The following is a 13,143-nucleotide window of genomic DNA, read 5'->3' as shown; positions in this document are numbered from 1 at the left end:
GCTCAAAGAAGGAAACGAGCAGGCAGTGTCTTTGGGACTTAACATTTAGGCTAGGCCTGTTCAATTTTAAAGCACCTCTTTGGAGTGGAAACATGGCTCCTTTGTATGCGTTGTGTCTTCCCTTGCTGCCTGTCTTCTTTCTGTTAGTTTTAGGGATTGTTGATGGCAGACTTACTAGAATCAGGATCCCACAGTATGCCTCTGAATAGGGGCCACATATGTTACATCACACACATTGCTATCTGGCCTTTTTGGCTGTGGGTGTGCTGGAATACCACTATAATAATAGAAGGAAAACTACTCCTATGTGCAAAGTGGCATGATTTCAAGAAGGAAGCTAGCTCAGTGAGTGTGGGTGGCTGCTGCTCCGGGTCTTGTTGCATCTTGACTTGGCCCGCTGGGCTTTCTGCTCTGCTTCTTGCCCTGAGCTATGCTGCGTTCTGCGGAACACAGCGCAGGTGCCCAGAAGTGCAACACCCATCTGGAAGATGTAAGTTATCCCTCTGCCTCCTTTGAGTCAGGACAGCAGAAAGCTTTCTCCTCCTCTGGGTTGCAGGGTTTCCTAGTGTAGGTTGGAGGGAAAGGGTGGCCCTCCCAGTTTGCACTCAGACTTGGCTTTCAGTGCCCAGAGGTCTGGTGACATTCTGATGATGGTCGGGCTCCAGGAAAGTGAAAAGTTGCGCCTGTTTCCTCTATAAACAAAAAGAAAACAAACAGAAAAGAATTAGTATCCAAAGGCTGGACTTAATTATACGTAAACAAAAAGCAGAAGTGGTGATTTGGTCAGTTAAAGGAGCGAAAGCACTTTGCTAAAGTATACAATAATTGAATAAGCATTGCAGTCAGAAGGAAACAATACTAGAATCCTGTTGGCTTCCATATAAATGCTGAATTATGGCCTAGGATGAGCTTTCTTGTTATTCTCAAATGCCCTGGAGGGAGAAAGATTTTGACCAGAGAGTGCTATGATCAGAAACTGCACTTTAGGAAGATTAATCTGGATGTAATAAGTAAGTCTGGACTGCAGTTGGAAGAGGCATGCCTCTGATTCTGTAACTGCTAACTGCTAAAGCCCTGACTTTCCCTGGTCTGTGTTTTTCTTCTCTCACCAAGAAAATCAGGCAAAAGGGCCCTGGGAATTAGCAGCAGAGGATGGTGCCTTCAGCGCTGAGTGTAGTATACTGGGCCCATTAGCCTGTTTCTTGTATTTATGTTGTTTAGGTCATGTCATAGTCATTCTATTTAAGTTAATATATTCCCCCATGTTAGCTCTCACTAAAAGGCCAGGATTATGTCTAAATCAAAGCTCTGTTAGCCCATGGTGTCTAAACCCACACGGTGCATGTACACAATTGTGCACAGCCATGTATACTGGGCATAAGTGGATGCTGTACAACTGACACACATCCTAGTACAAAAATAATAAGAAAATAAGGAACTACATGGTTAAAAAAAAAAAGCTCTCTTTAGTCTGTTCCCAACAGAATTAGGAAAATATTTGCTTCTGTTTTCTACTCATTATTATACAGTTTGCATAATTGAAGTCACAATGTACTTCCTTAATCATCCAACGTTGGTGGTATAACATTTTAAGGAAACCTGTGGGACTCGGGAAGGCCGGATGCTGGCAGCCCTGAAAATGTTCCCGGGTGTTTAGAAGAACATTTCAATTTTGTCAGTCAAGTCTTGAGAGTCTCTCATGAGAAAAAAACAACAACTGGGACTCAAACCAAATTTTAAAGGGATTGGTTTTGATATAAATATGACATTTAGGATTAACCAGTGAACCTCAAACCAGTTTTTCTGTGTTGGGTAATCACAACTTGATCTTTACTCAGAGAAAGAGCGTAGGAGTTGTGGAATCTTAACCCCATTATTGCATTTTGCATTTCCTTCTCAATAAAGAAAAATACACTGAACTTTCCAGAAAAGGAGACTAGGGCTAAGTAGCTGACTCCTTTCTGAAGGACTATGAATTTTATTCAGACCCTCAATAACTTGCTGTGTGTTCCTTGGCAAGTCATCTAATCTTTTTTATTCCTTCCTCTTTTCTTAATTCCAAATCATCGTATTTTCTTAAGAATTGGTCTAATCCTCTCCATTTCCAACCTCTCTATTCATATACAGGTTCTGTTGATTTTGCTCCTGGGCTATGGTTGTGGTCTTCCCTGCTTCTAGTCTTTTTCCTTTGCTGAACATCCCTGCATGGTCACCTTTTCCAAATGTTCTTCTTCTCTAACGAGAGAGGGAACGACAACTGTTAATTGAATCAGGTATAAGTTCCTTTACCTGGTACTCAGACTCTGTGGTTGGTTGGGCCCCTCAACAATCTCACGTACTTCCCTGCTTTTAAAAATCATTGCCTCCATGGAAAAGAAGCTGCTAGTAGGAAAGAACTCTCAGGGTCCCCTGAAGCTGTGGGGGCTCCTATTGCTCCAGACTCCCACTCAGCCACTTAGGCATCAATGTCTCTTTTAACTCATTGTAGCTACATTTTAGGAAGCTCTGAACTCTCAAACATTGATCCTGTTAGTCTCTGATCAAAGGTTGAAGTGACCTAAGTCAATGTTGTTCAAGCACAACTCGGGTTCCTTTTCAAAGAGAATAGCAGATACTGCAGAAGTTTGAGGTAGGTGAGGCTTGGGTACTCACCCATAGCCTCCCTTACAGGTTTTAGAGAAATCAGCTTTCAGACCAAATTTTGCCCTTCATTAGCAAACAAGCGCCTAAACAGTTCTCACAGTGTGTTCTGTAAGCTCAAGGAAATCCCAGTTCTTTTCCTCATAGGTGAATGAAAAATTCATTAGAGGCAGACATGCCAAGATTCCAGATGCAGTTTTTGTTTTATCCTTGTGCTTGCTATTAGGAATCCAACCATCCACAGAACTGGCTGGGGTATAGTCTACAGTTGGGCTGGACTGGATTGTTTTATTCTGTTCATGCAAGAGTGAGGAGTATATCTGAAATATTTTAGCCACTCTCTGTGTGCTAAGAACCTTTATTTTCAGCAGTGAAAGTCCATTTCTAACATGTATCGTACCTCTCAACAGGTCACTGTTTTCCCTAATAGTAACTCCTTTTGACAGTCAGTCACCTGGCTTATACTCATCTATATTTAGATTTGGATAATAGAAATACTTCCAGCAGTTGCCTCTGGCATGCTGAGTCGAGTGCTATCTGAACCCCCTAGCACTGGACATTCTTGGTTAGAATGCCAGCTGACCACCTAAGTTGTGGTATCACAAACATAATATCACATGGCATATGTTGAAGTATTTTAGGTAAATTTTAGACATCATAACCACACAGTTGGCAGACTTTAGTTTTGCGGACTAAATTAGGCAGGAGAAATCTCTTTTCCAGTTTTTTAGAAATGAATTTGTTGCCAACTACAGTAAGAAAGGGAGTTTTTTCATAAAGATTCCAATGTTTGGCTTCCCTGGGAAAACTGGGATATCCAGCAATCCTGGGTCTACATTTCTTTATGGCAACTTTCTTCTGGTGCCAAGCAGCAGGGGCCTGCCTTGGACCTTGGTTGGAGGGTGCTGACAGTGGGCTCCAGGGCTTCACACAGGGCCCAGCACTCCTAAAGTCTCCTGTCACAGAGACTGAGTATCAAGGGCCCTTGTCACTGAGACTGTAGCTGTTGGTTTTCAGGACCCTCTTTTCTCTATTGTATTCCTGCCTGGCTGCTGTAGGTGTTTTGAGTTTTTGACCCTTGCAGCTGTCAGTTTTTCTTCTTGGCTCCACACTTGTGCTTTGCTCATGCCATTTCTTTGTCTGGAATTTGTTTCCTGTTGGGCTTCCTCATCCAAGTCTTCACCTCATCTTCAAAGCTGGCTCCAAGGCCCACTTTGGAGATAGTCTTCCATGACCATTATGGTTATAGCTCCTCTGCTTTTATACAGACAATGTGGTATTTGATTTTATACATTGCATTTGATTTTGTATGTTGTTTTATTGTTTATTGTTTTCATATGTTATCCTACCTAGGTGTGACTATTCTTTTTTTTTTTTGAGACAGGGTTTCACTCTGTTGCCCAGACTGGAGTGCAGTGGTACAATCATGGCTCACTGCATCCTCGACCTCCTGGGCTCAAGTGATTCTCCCATTTCATCCTCCTGAGTAGGTGAAATTATAGTTGCATGCTACTGCACCCACCTAATGAACCATCATGCCCGACAAATATTGGTAAAGTCAAGAAACATGTCTTCTCCTATTTTATCTTTGCCACTGTAGAATGTTTATGCTTATCCCTGCAGCCTTCTTGCCTTGCTTATGAAAAGGCAGTGAGTAGCTTATTGATCTACCTAACAGTTGTTGTAAAGAATATTCATACATGGTAAAAAAATATGAGTCTTATAAATATGAAAGTAATATAAAAATAGAGGCTGGGCATGGTGGCTCATGCTTATAATTCCAGCACATTGGGAGGCTGAGACAGGAGCTTTGCTTGAGCTCAAGAGTTTGAGACCAGCTTGGGCAACATAGAGAGACCACATACCTACAAAAAATAAAAATAGATTAGATGGGCATGGTAGCACATGCCTGTAGTCATAGCTACTTGGGAGGCTGAGATAGGAGGATCGCTTGAACGTGGGAGGTTGAGGCTGCGGTGAGCCATGATCATGCCACTGTGCTCCACCTTGGGTGACAGAGCGAGACTCTATCTGGAAATAAATAAATAAAATAAAAATAGGTCTAAATAAGAAGCCCAATAAGGCCCAACCAGAAAGTTTAAGTCCCTTTCTGGAGTCATAATAGTCTAGGTTGGGTAATAGTCTAGCCTTAGGCCTAATCACTGTTAACACTCAGATCTTGCCCATTAGTCCTGTGATGTTTCCTAGTAGATCTGCCACTCTCCAAATCAGATAACCATACCTGCAGATCCTCCTCAAGGCTTAGTAGCATTCACACCTCAAAATAAGACCGTGCCTGATGTTACTGAAATCGTCCGTGCCAAATTACGCAAAGGTGATGAATGCACATCAAACTACTCATGAAGAGCCAGGGTGCTGGAGATGCTGTGTCATTAACAAGGCCATGCAGAAAGCCCTCTGCTGGTGCACCTGTTTAGCATGGAGGGTTGATGTACCTAGACGACAAAGCATCATGTGCAAGGGCGGTGCTGGTGAGGCCAGGGAGGTGATGGGATCGGGGAATGAAAAGTAAGTCATTCAGTAGGGAGCTTGCCATCTGAATCTGAGAGTAGTGATATAGGTAGGGCAGAAGAGGAAAGGGCAGTCAGGTTTACCTGTTATGCTGAAGGATTTTGACTTTTTCCTGAGGGGACAGGGAGCCTTGAAAGACTTTTTTTTTTTTTTTTTTGAGACAGAGTCTTGCTCTGTCACCAGGCTAGAGTGCAATGGCGTGATCTCAGCTCACTGCAACCTCCGCCTCCTGGGTTCAGGCGGTTTCCCTGCCTCAGCCTCTAGAGTTGCTGGGACTACAAGCATGTGCCACCATGCCCAGCTAATTTTTTGTGTTTTTTAGTAGAGATGGGGTTTCATCATGTTGGCCAGGATGATCTCGAACTCCTAACTTCGTGATCCACCTGTCTTGCCTCCCAAAGTGCTGGGGTTACAGGTGTGAGCCACCGCGCCCAGCCTGAAAGACTTTTAAGGAGGGCTCAGTCCTGTGACATAGAAAGGCCTGGTCGGTGGAGCCTGGATCTGGGGAAAGAAGGGAGATGGGAACTTAGGAGGCTGCCGCAGAAGTCTTGGCAAGAAGTAACGGTGGATTAAATGAAGGCAGTGGCTGTGGAGAAGCAAAGAAGTGGATGGATTCAGAAGGTGTTAGAGCCTTTTTGTTATTAGGATGACAGCATTCTTTGTTGTTGTTGTTGTTGTTTTTCTTAAAGTAGCTTTTACTCATATCCTTCAGTTATTCCTGGAGTCAGGAGATGGACTGGCTAACCTTATGTGTAGCCTTTGATTCCGTGTTGCCGGAGAAATGCCCATGGTTTTGGACCCAAGTGAATCTGGCTCCATTCCCTTTGGCTGTATAGATGTACCCTTTAGGAAACAAGGACGGCTTTTCACTGTTACTGTTCTGCCACCTCTTTCTAACTGTCATATGCAAGCTATCTCAACAGAATATACCAATTTTTTGTTTATATAACATAAGCACACTATGTACTTTGCTCAAAATGTTCTGTTACTTGAGTGCATACAGTCTATATACACATCAGCCATACATAGGAGCAAATTGTGTATTTTTTCTGTAGTCATAGAGGGAGTAGATGTTAGGATTGGTGTTTTCTGCTCCTGAATTTTTTGTTCTGAGTTTTAAAGACATTTAACCATCTGTTTGAGACTTTAAAGTGAGTGTTCAAAGTGGAGGCTCTGAATAAATATATGAATCATGACAGATATATTGAAAGGGTATTGTCAGTAATAAATTGCTACTATACATCTTTTTCAGCTGTTTCTCTAACCTTTTAAAATGTGTAATGTAAGCAGGTAGTATTTTTAAGGAAGTGAAAATATATCTAACGTTAACTATGGATTTTTACCTGGATTATGTCTTTTAGGAAGAGACATTAGGGCACAGAGTTGCTTCAATTGCATTTAAAAGAATCAATTTTTCCTTAAAGCAGCCTTTACCTGTATCCTTGATTTATAGATGATATGTATTTATTTCATATTATCATACAATCATTTTAATAAAATGAAATGTTGGATTCATCATTGAACTTCTTTTAGAAATACAAACTAAGTTGAAATTAGTAGCTTTAAAAGCTTTATCATATATATATTTTTTCCAGCAGATATAGCAGATGCTTACAAATATTTTCATTCACCTAACTCTTCTCTAAGAGAATTAATTGTATCTTCTCCCACCCACAGGAGACTGACTGGTTACAGAGATTTCTTTTCATAAGACTTCAGTGTTCTGGCTGCAGTATAAGAATTAAAAGGGCTTTAGAATTGGAAACATATATGCATATTAAATTATATAGCAGTTTAAAAATATATACTTTTATTCAATATGAACATGAGAGTAGCAGTTGGAACAAAGACTCCATTTGTCAATTTTCATTTCTTTTATTTGTAATTGAAATCCTGTTGGGAGTACCAGTAAATTTAAATATAAATAAAAGGCAACATTCAATATATTTCTACTCAGGAAACTGGTTACAATGTTATTAAGTCATAATTGCATAAGCTAACCTTATAGGCCTATAGCAAATGCTAATACATTTTGACCTTGGTTTGTACTTGAGGTTGTTTTTTGGTAATTGCTGTCACCCTGATAGCCAACAAAGGGGACCAGCAAAGGAAAAGTATATGAGAACGATTTGCAGGGGCTCAGACTGCACAGTGCGCTGTGGTGTTTTGAGGTGTTGACTACCTGTTTTTATTACTACCCACCAGCTCACTATCAAGCAGTCCTTGACCTGGCTGTCATTGATAGGTACACTAGTCTTCAGTAATTGGTACTTTAACTTATTAACTACTTTTAACCATTGTGTAAAAATGAAAGCAAGAATAGTGCATTAATAATTGCCAGGCATTCCCTTCTGTACTGTATATACAAATAGAATTTTTGCACATGTGGCCGTATGTATGTATAAGTTGAGTATCCCTAAATCAGAAAATTTGAAATCCCAAATGCTCCAAATTCTGAAACTTTTTGAATGTGAGGTGACATTCAAAGGAAATGTTCATTGGGACATTTCAGATTTCTGGTTTTTGAATGAGGGCACTTAACTAACTTAGTATATAATGCAAGTATTTTCAAATGAGAAAAAATCCAAAATCTAAAACATTTCTGGTCGCAAGCATTTCGGGATGCTCAACCTGTACAATATGCCTAATTAATTCATCTTCTCATAAAATTAACTTCTAGTATGTAATGAGTGTTTAGAAAAATATTATTTACTTCTACAATCCATTTCATCTGTACTTAAGAAAATTGTCCAGAAAATCAGTCTTTGCTGGCTAAGGTTTTTTGCATACAGACAAACTCGGACATGTTGGCTTTATATAAGACCCTTTATATTTAATTCGGTATACGAAGCTTTTGGACTGGCGGGCTTGTGGCCCATTACCAGTGATGGTGTTCCCCAAGGTGTAGGGGATGACAGAGGGCAGATCTGCCTTTTTTTTCCTGAGAGAGCGCCGTAGACATGTTCAGAACAGTTCATCACCACTGTAAAGCTCATAAAGAAGAGACATGCTCAAAAAAATCACAATTTATAAGCAATAATGTCTTACATAAAATAAAGGTGATTTTTTTCCCCTTTCAGATTTTGGGGTAAGTGCGTTCCTAGCAACAGGGGGTGATGTTACCCGAAATAAAGTAAGAAAAACATTCGTTGGCACCCCATGTTGGATGGCCCCTGAAGTCATGGAACAGGTAAAAAAAAAATAAAGTGACTTTTTGATGGACACAGTACAATCGTACAGATCATTAATACACTAACATTTCATTTGTATCTAGCATTTTAGTAGAATGCATCATGTAACTAAGATTTAATTCTTGATTCCTAGTTAATTAGCAAACTAATATAAAAGTTATACATCAACAGCTGTGGATTTCTGACATGATATGGACTTGATGATGTGTAACATGCCTCTGTATGATTGTGTTTTTTTTTTCCTGCTTTCTTTCTTAGGTGAGAGGCTATGACTTCAAGGCTGACATGTGGAGTTTTGGAATAACTGCCATTGAATTAGCAACAGGAGCAGCGCCTTATCACAAATATCCTCCCATGAAAGTAATTACAATTGGAAATACTATGTCGGGGTTGAAATGTGATTGGATGGAATCAGTTTTCTAATTCTCTTCAACATCTTCATCCTTCTCTTAGGCCCAAGGAGAATTAATGGAGGAACGCAGCCAAGTTGAACATTGTCTGATTTTCTCAGTGGACAGAATAGGACAAAAGTAGCATAATTCCCAGCTTTGAAGCTTGCTTTATAGTCTCAGCACAGAGTTGAGAAAATAATGTGATCAGATTGGTCGATGGAGGTTGATAGCTATGACAAATGCTGGTCATTGCTCTTTTGATAGCAGAACAACACTAGGTTCCCAAAGAAAATCTCAAAATAGATTATGGTGATGTCATCTCTGCAAATGGATTTCCCAGATTTTCAGGGCTTTTTTTTTTTTTTTTTTTTTTTTGCTTTTAAGCGGACTACAACATTTTTACCCCTGCTCTCATAGTGTAATGTTGGCAATTCATCTGATGTAAGAGAGCCACAGTGTTTTTAGGATGCTATTTTCACGTTTCTGCTGTTCTTTTAACTGGCTTATACCTCATTATTGTTCTTAGTTCTGAGATAGTGGTATCAGGGCTAATTTACCCAACTGGATTTTGTTTTGAGGCTGAAATAGTTTAGTGAAATTATAATGCTGTTTTACATAGAGTATGGTCTATGATTGTTTCATGGTTATTGGAAAATTTGGGAGGATTTATTTTAAAACCCAAGAATAAAAAGTGAGTTTTACTGATTAAAAGAAGTAATATACTCATATTGTAGGAAGTTTGGATGTGCAAGTCAGACTAAAGAAGAAAAACAATCATCTGTAATCTCATCAACCACAGACAATCTCTACTAAGGTTTTAGTGTAATTCATTTTATTGTTTTCTATATATATATGTATATATATGTATATATGTATATATGTGTATATATATATGTATATATATATATGTATATATATTTAACATAGTTAGGATTTTAGTGTATATGTGTGTGTGGATACATATACCGGATTTTGCTAGCAGAAAATTTAAAATTGAAGTATAAACAATTGAAGTGACCTTTTGGAGAAAAAGCACTGAAGTAACGCTGAAGGATTTTTTCTTTCATTCAGTTTTTCTTTCTTCATTTTCTTTCTTTCGCCTCTTCTTAGTGTTTCCCACCTGAATTCAAAGTCGCACTGCCAGCCTGAAGTCCTCTAGGACTTTTCTTCAGAGTTCCCAGTCCCCTACTTTCTCCTGTGGGCTTTTATCCTCCACAAACAATAAGCTGTCACTTTCACACTTCAGCTATTCACACATCTGAAAGTGTTTGAAAAGAGGCTTGACATGTATAGCATTTGCATAAATTAAGGCTGAATTATGCATTAATGAGGTTTATTCATCGTACAGGCTAGTAGTTTTCTACACCTTCCATGTTTTTTTTTTTAAAGCAAATAATTTTGAAGTTAATATGAAAGAGTGGAATTTTTACCTTTTGATTTAAAGTTGTATTTTATTTTGTTTTGTCCCCCTCCAAAAGCAGCAAGGACTTTGGATTTGATGACAGTTTTTAGCCACTCAGTTATATTCTGGCTATCCTTCAGTGTCTTGCTCTCAGCTTTGCCAAGTCTTTTAGCAATTTTCTGTATGTTTTCTCTCTCTCTTTTTTTAAAGGAAATCATGTTACCTCCTGGGATGTTGTGGTTTTATTTTTAGGGCCAGTAATGTGTTACAGAAGCCTTGAGTACAGGCAGTTCCTTACTTATGAATGACCTGTACACATGAACAGTCATGCCTCTCTGGCCCTCTCTCTCCTCCACCCGCTTTCCCAACCAGCCTGTGCTGGAGCTACGTGCTCCTTGAGGCGGCACATGAGCCAGTTCCCAGAAAGCTCTGTCTGGGATCATTCTTAACACATAGAGCAAATTTTGTAAATTCTGTCAATGGAATAACAAAAGGGTTAAAGGGGGCATGAACAGATTTGCAGTGGCAATGAATGCTTTCAATACACAGTTTCTGCAAAGTTAAAATCATGGGAAAGCACTTTGTATCTAATCAAGGATGGTTTTTTACACTTCTATGAAAAATTCAAAACTAGATTGTAGCAATTGCTGTACTGAGATTCTGTCTTCATGTGTGTTTCTGCTGCAGGTGTTAATGTTGACTTTGCAAAATGATCCACCCACTTTGGAAACAGGGGTAGAGGATAAAGAAATGATGAAAAGTACGGCAAGTCCTTTAGAAAATTACTTTCACTGTGTCTTCAGAAAGATCCTTCCAAAAGGTAAGTGAAACTTAGTGGATGAGTTAATGACCTGGTTTGAGCCATGACAAAGCTTTGTTTGTAGATGGGGAAAGGCTTTATGAGGACACCGGAAAGGTATTTCTTGTCTGGGAAACCCTGCTCTGGTCCCCAGATTTCCAGCTTGTTAGTGGAAGACAGTGTGGGTCCAAGGGGGAAAGAAGTGGGTGAAGAATGAAGGAGAGGCAGAGGAAGAATTGTGGCGTTAATAAGATTCACTGTGCTTGTTAGGTGTGGGCTCTGTCATCAAAGGAAATGAAGTAAAACAGAAATCAAAAGAAACTGGCAGTGCTGCATTCAGAAGCTGAGCTGATATTTTGCACTGTGTAGGTTGAGCTGACCTCTCAGGATTTGAATATCCTGCTAGCTCCAGTCTAAACTAGGCAGAGCTATTGAATTTTACATGAGCTTCCTGTTAGTTGCAGAACAAGTTGTTGGTGCTGTTTAAAAGATTATCAGTAAAGAAGATGGAGGAGATTTTTTTTTACCTTAAAAAGATTAACCATGTAAACAGAAGCAAATGGCTTTAAATTAACATTAGTGTTTCCTATTTATTCTTGGGTTATTGCCCTGCACTGTACTGTGTCTGCTTTCTGATTTCCTTGCTTCCTTCTTAATTTCTGTGACTTTGAAATATCCTGGTTAGTGATCATGGAGCCCTCTGTTCTTTGTCACCTAGAGGAGATTGTTAATTATGTGAACGGCCTTGCCTAGGTAAGGTCCCTTTGCGGGTACGTGGTTGTGTGTGGCGTTATCCTAGCACAGACCACGAGAGGCCTCTGAGAAGTTCCTGTCTATCCTAATCTACCTGAGGATCCAATTTGTTCCTTTTATTTTAAAATGTGATAACTGACCTCTCTTCTGAAACTTCTTTTTCAGGGAAGGACTCTTCTTTTAGAAGTGATTCCTTTATTTTGATCTTAAATTTTTATGAAACTTGTTAAGCCTTTACACAGTAACTTACTGTTTGAGTAGGCAAGCCTTCTCTAGATTAAACACAGTTTCCATAATTGTACCCATTCTTTGTAGCTGCTCACTTCATTCCTTTACATTTACTGAATTTGCCTTGAATTTTTTCCTTATCAGTCACTTTTCTCATGCTGCCAGGAATGAAGACTGCTATTAGCCATCTTGAATTATTTATTGTAAAAGGGATGATTATTTTGTCATACCTATGTACTATTTCTACGTAAACATCTCATTTGTCATTTATATTTGATTTGTAGGACTTGTTTTTCTTCCAACATTTTTTGATCTTTCATTGAGATTATTTTTTCAACCTCCATTTGGGTGAAATGCTCTTAGACTCTAATTTTGTTTTCCAACATTTGCTTATCTTCCCCTTGAATTTGGTGTCATCTTCAGTAAAATTTTTTGACATCTTCAAGAAAACAGAATTTGATCCTTCATAGCCCAGCAGGAGAAGTTCTTATCTTTCCAGTTAGTACTGGATTATTACTGATGGTCTTCCTGATTCTTGAACGACAGTAATTGAGATTCCACCTAGTGGTTGTGATTTGTAATGTCACACAATTCCAGCTTTTTAAGAAAATTGTTCTTTAGGTAGGATTGTTAGTGTACTTAATGATATAATAGTATATTTCTTTAGGAGATTTGTATGTGATTTGGTCAAAACAAATTAGATTGACATACATTATATTTAACAAAACGTTTTTATTTCTTTTCTTTTTTTCTTTTCTTTTCTTTTTTTTTTTTTGAGACGGAGTCTTGCTCTATCACCAGGATAGAGTGCAGTGACGTGATCTTGGCTCACTGCAGCCTCCGTCTCCTGGGTTCAAGTGATTCCCCTGCCTCACCCTCCCAAGTAGCTGGGACTGTAGGCACACGCCTCCACGCCTCCACGCCTGGCTAATTTTTTTGTATTTTAGTAGAGACAGGGTTTCACCATATTGGCCAAGATGGTCTCCATCTCCTGACCTCGTGATTTGCCTGCCTCGGCCTCCCAATGTGCTGGGATTATAGGCGTGAGCCACCGCACTCAGCCCATTTTTATTTCTTAATAATCTTGAAAGTCTTTCCGGATTTTATTCATTATATGAGTTTAAATATCAGGTTCCTTCTACTCCACCAAAAAAAAAAAATATATATATATATATATCCTTTAGAGGAGAGTCGTATACCATATGT

At 39.2% G+C, this 13,143-nt stretch overlaps 1 protein-coding gene across 1 annotated transcript in view; it reads left to right on the top strand.

Moving 5' to 3' along the window:
- STK39 (serine/threonine kinase 39) overlaps nt 1–13,143 on the top strand; it is a 304,142-nt gene that overhangs the window by 101,890 nt on the left and 189,109 nt on the right. Inside the window, 4 exon segments of the mRNA XM_017867497.1 lie at nt 8,253–8,362; nt 8,622–8,723; nt 10,845–10,911; nt 10,914–10,977. Coding sequence (XP_017722986.1) covers nt 8,253–8,362; nt 8,622–8,723; nt 10,845–10,911; nt 10,914–10,977 — 343 coding nt within the window.

The sequence above is a fragment of the Rhinopithecus bieti genome, unplaced genomic scaffold (genome assembly GCF_001698545.2).
Source record: "Rhinopithecus bieti isolate Rb0 unplaced genomic scaffold, ASM169854v2 scaffold_3854, whole genome shotgun sequence".
Lineage (NCBI taxonomy): Eukaryota > Metazoa > Chordata > Mammalia > Primates > Cercopithecidae > Rhinopithecus > Rhinopithecus bieti.
This window is presented reverse-complemented; position numbering and strand designations above follow the sequence as displayed.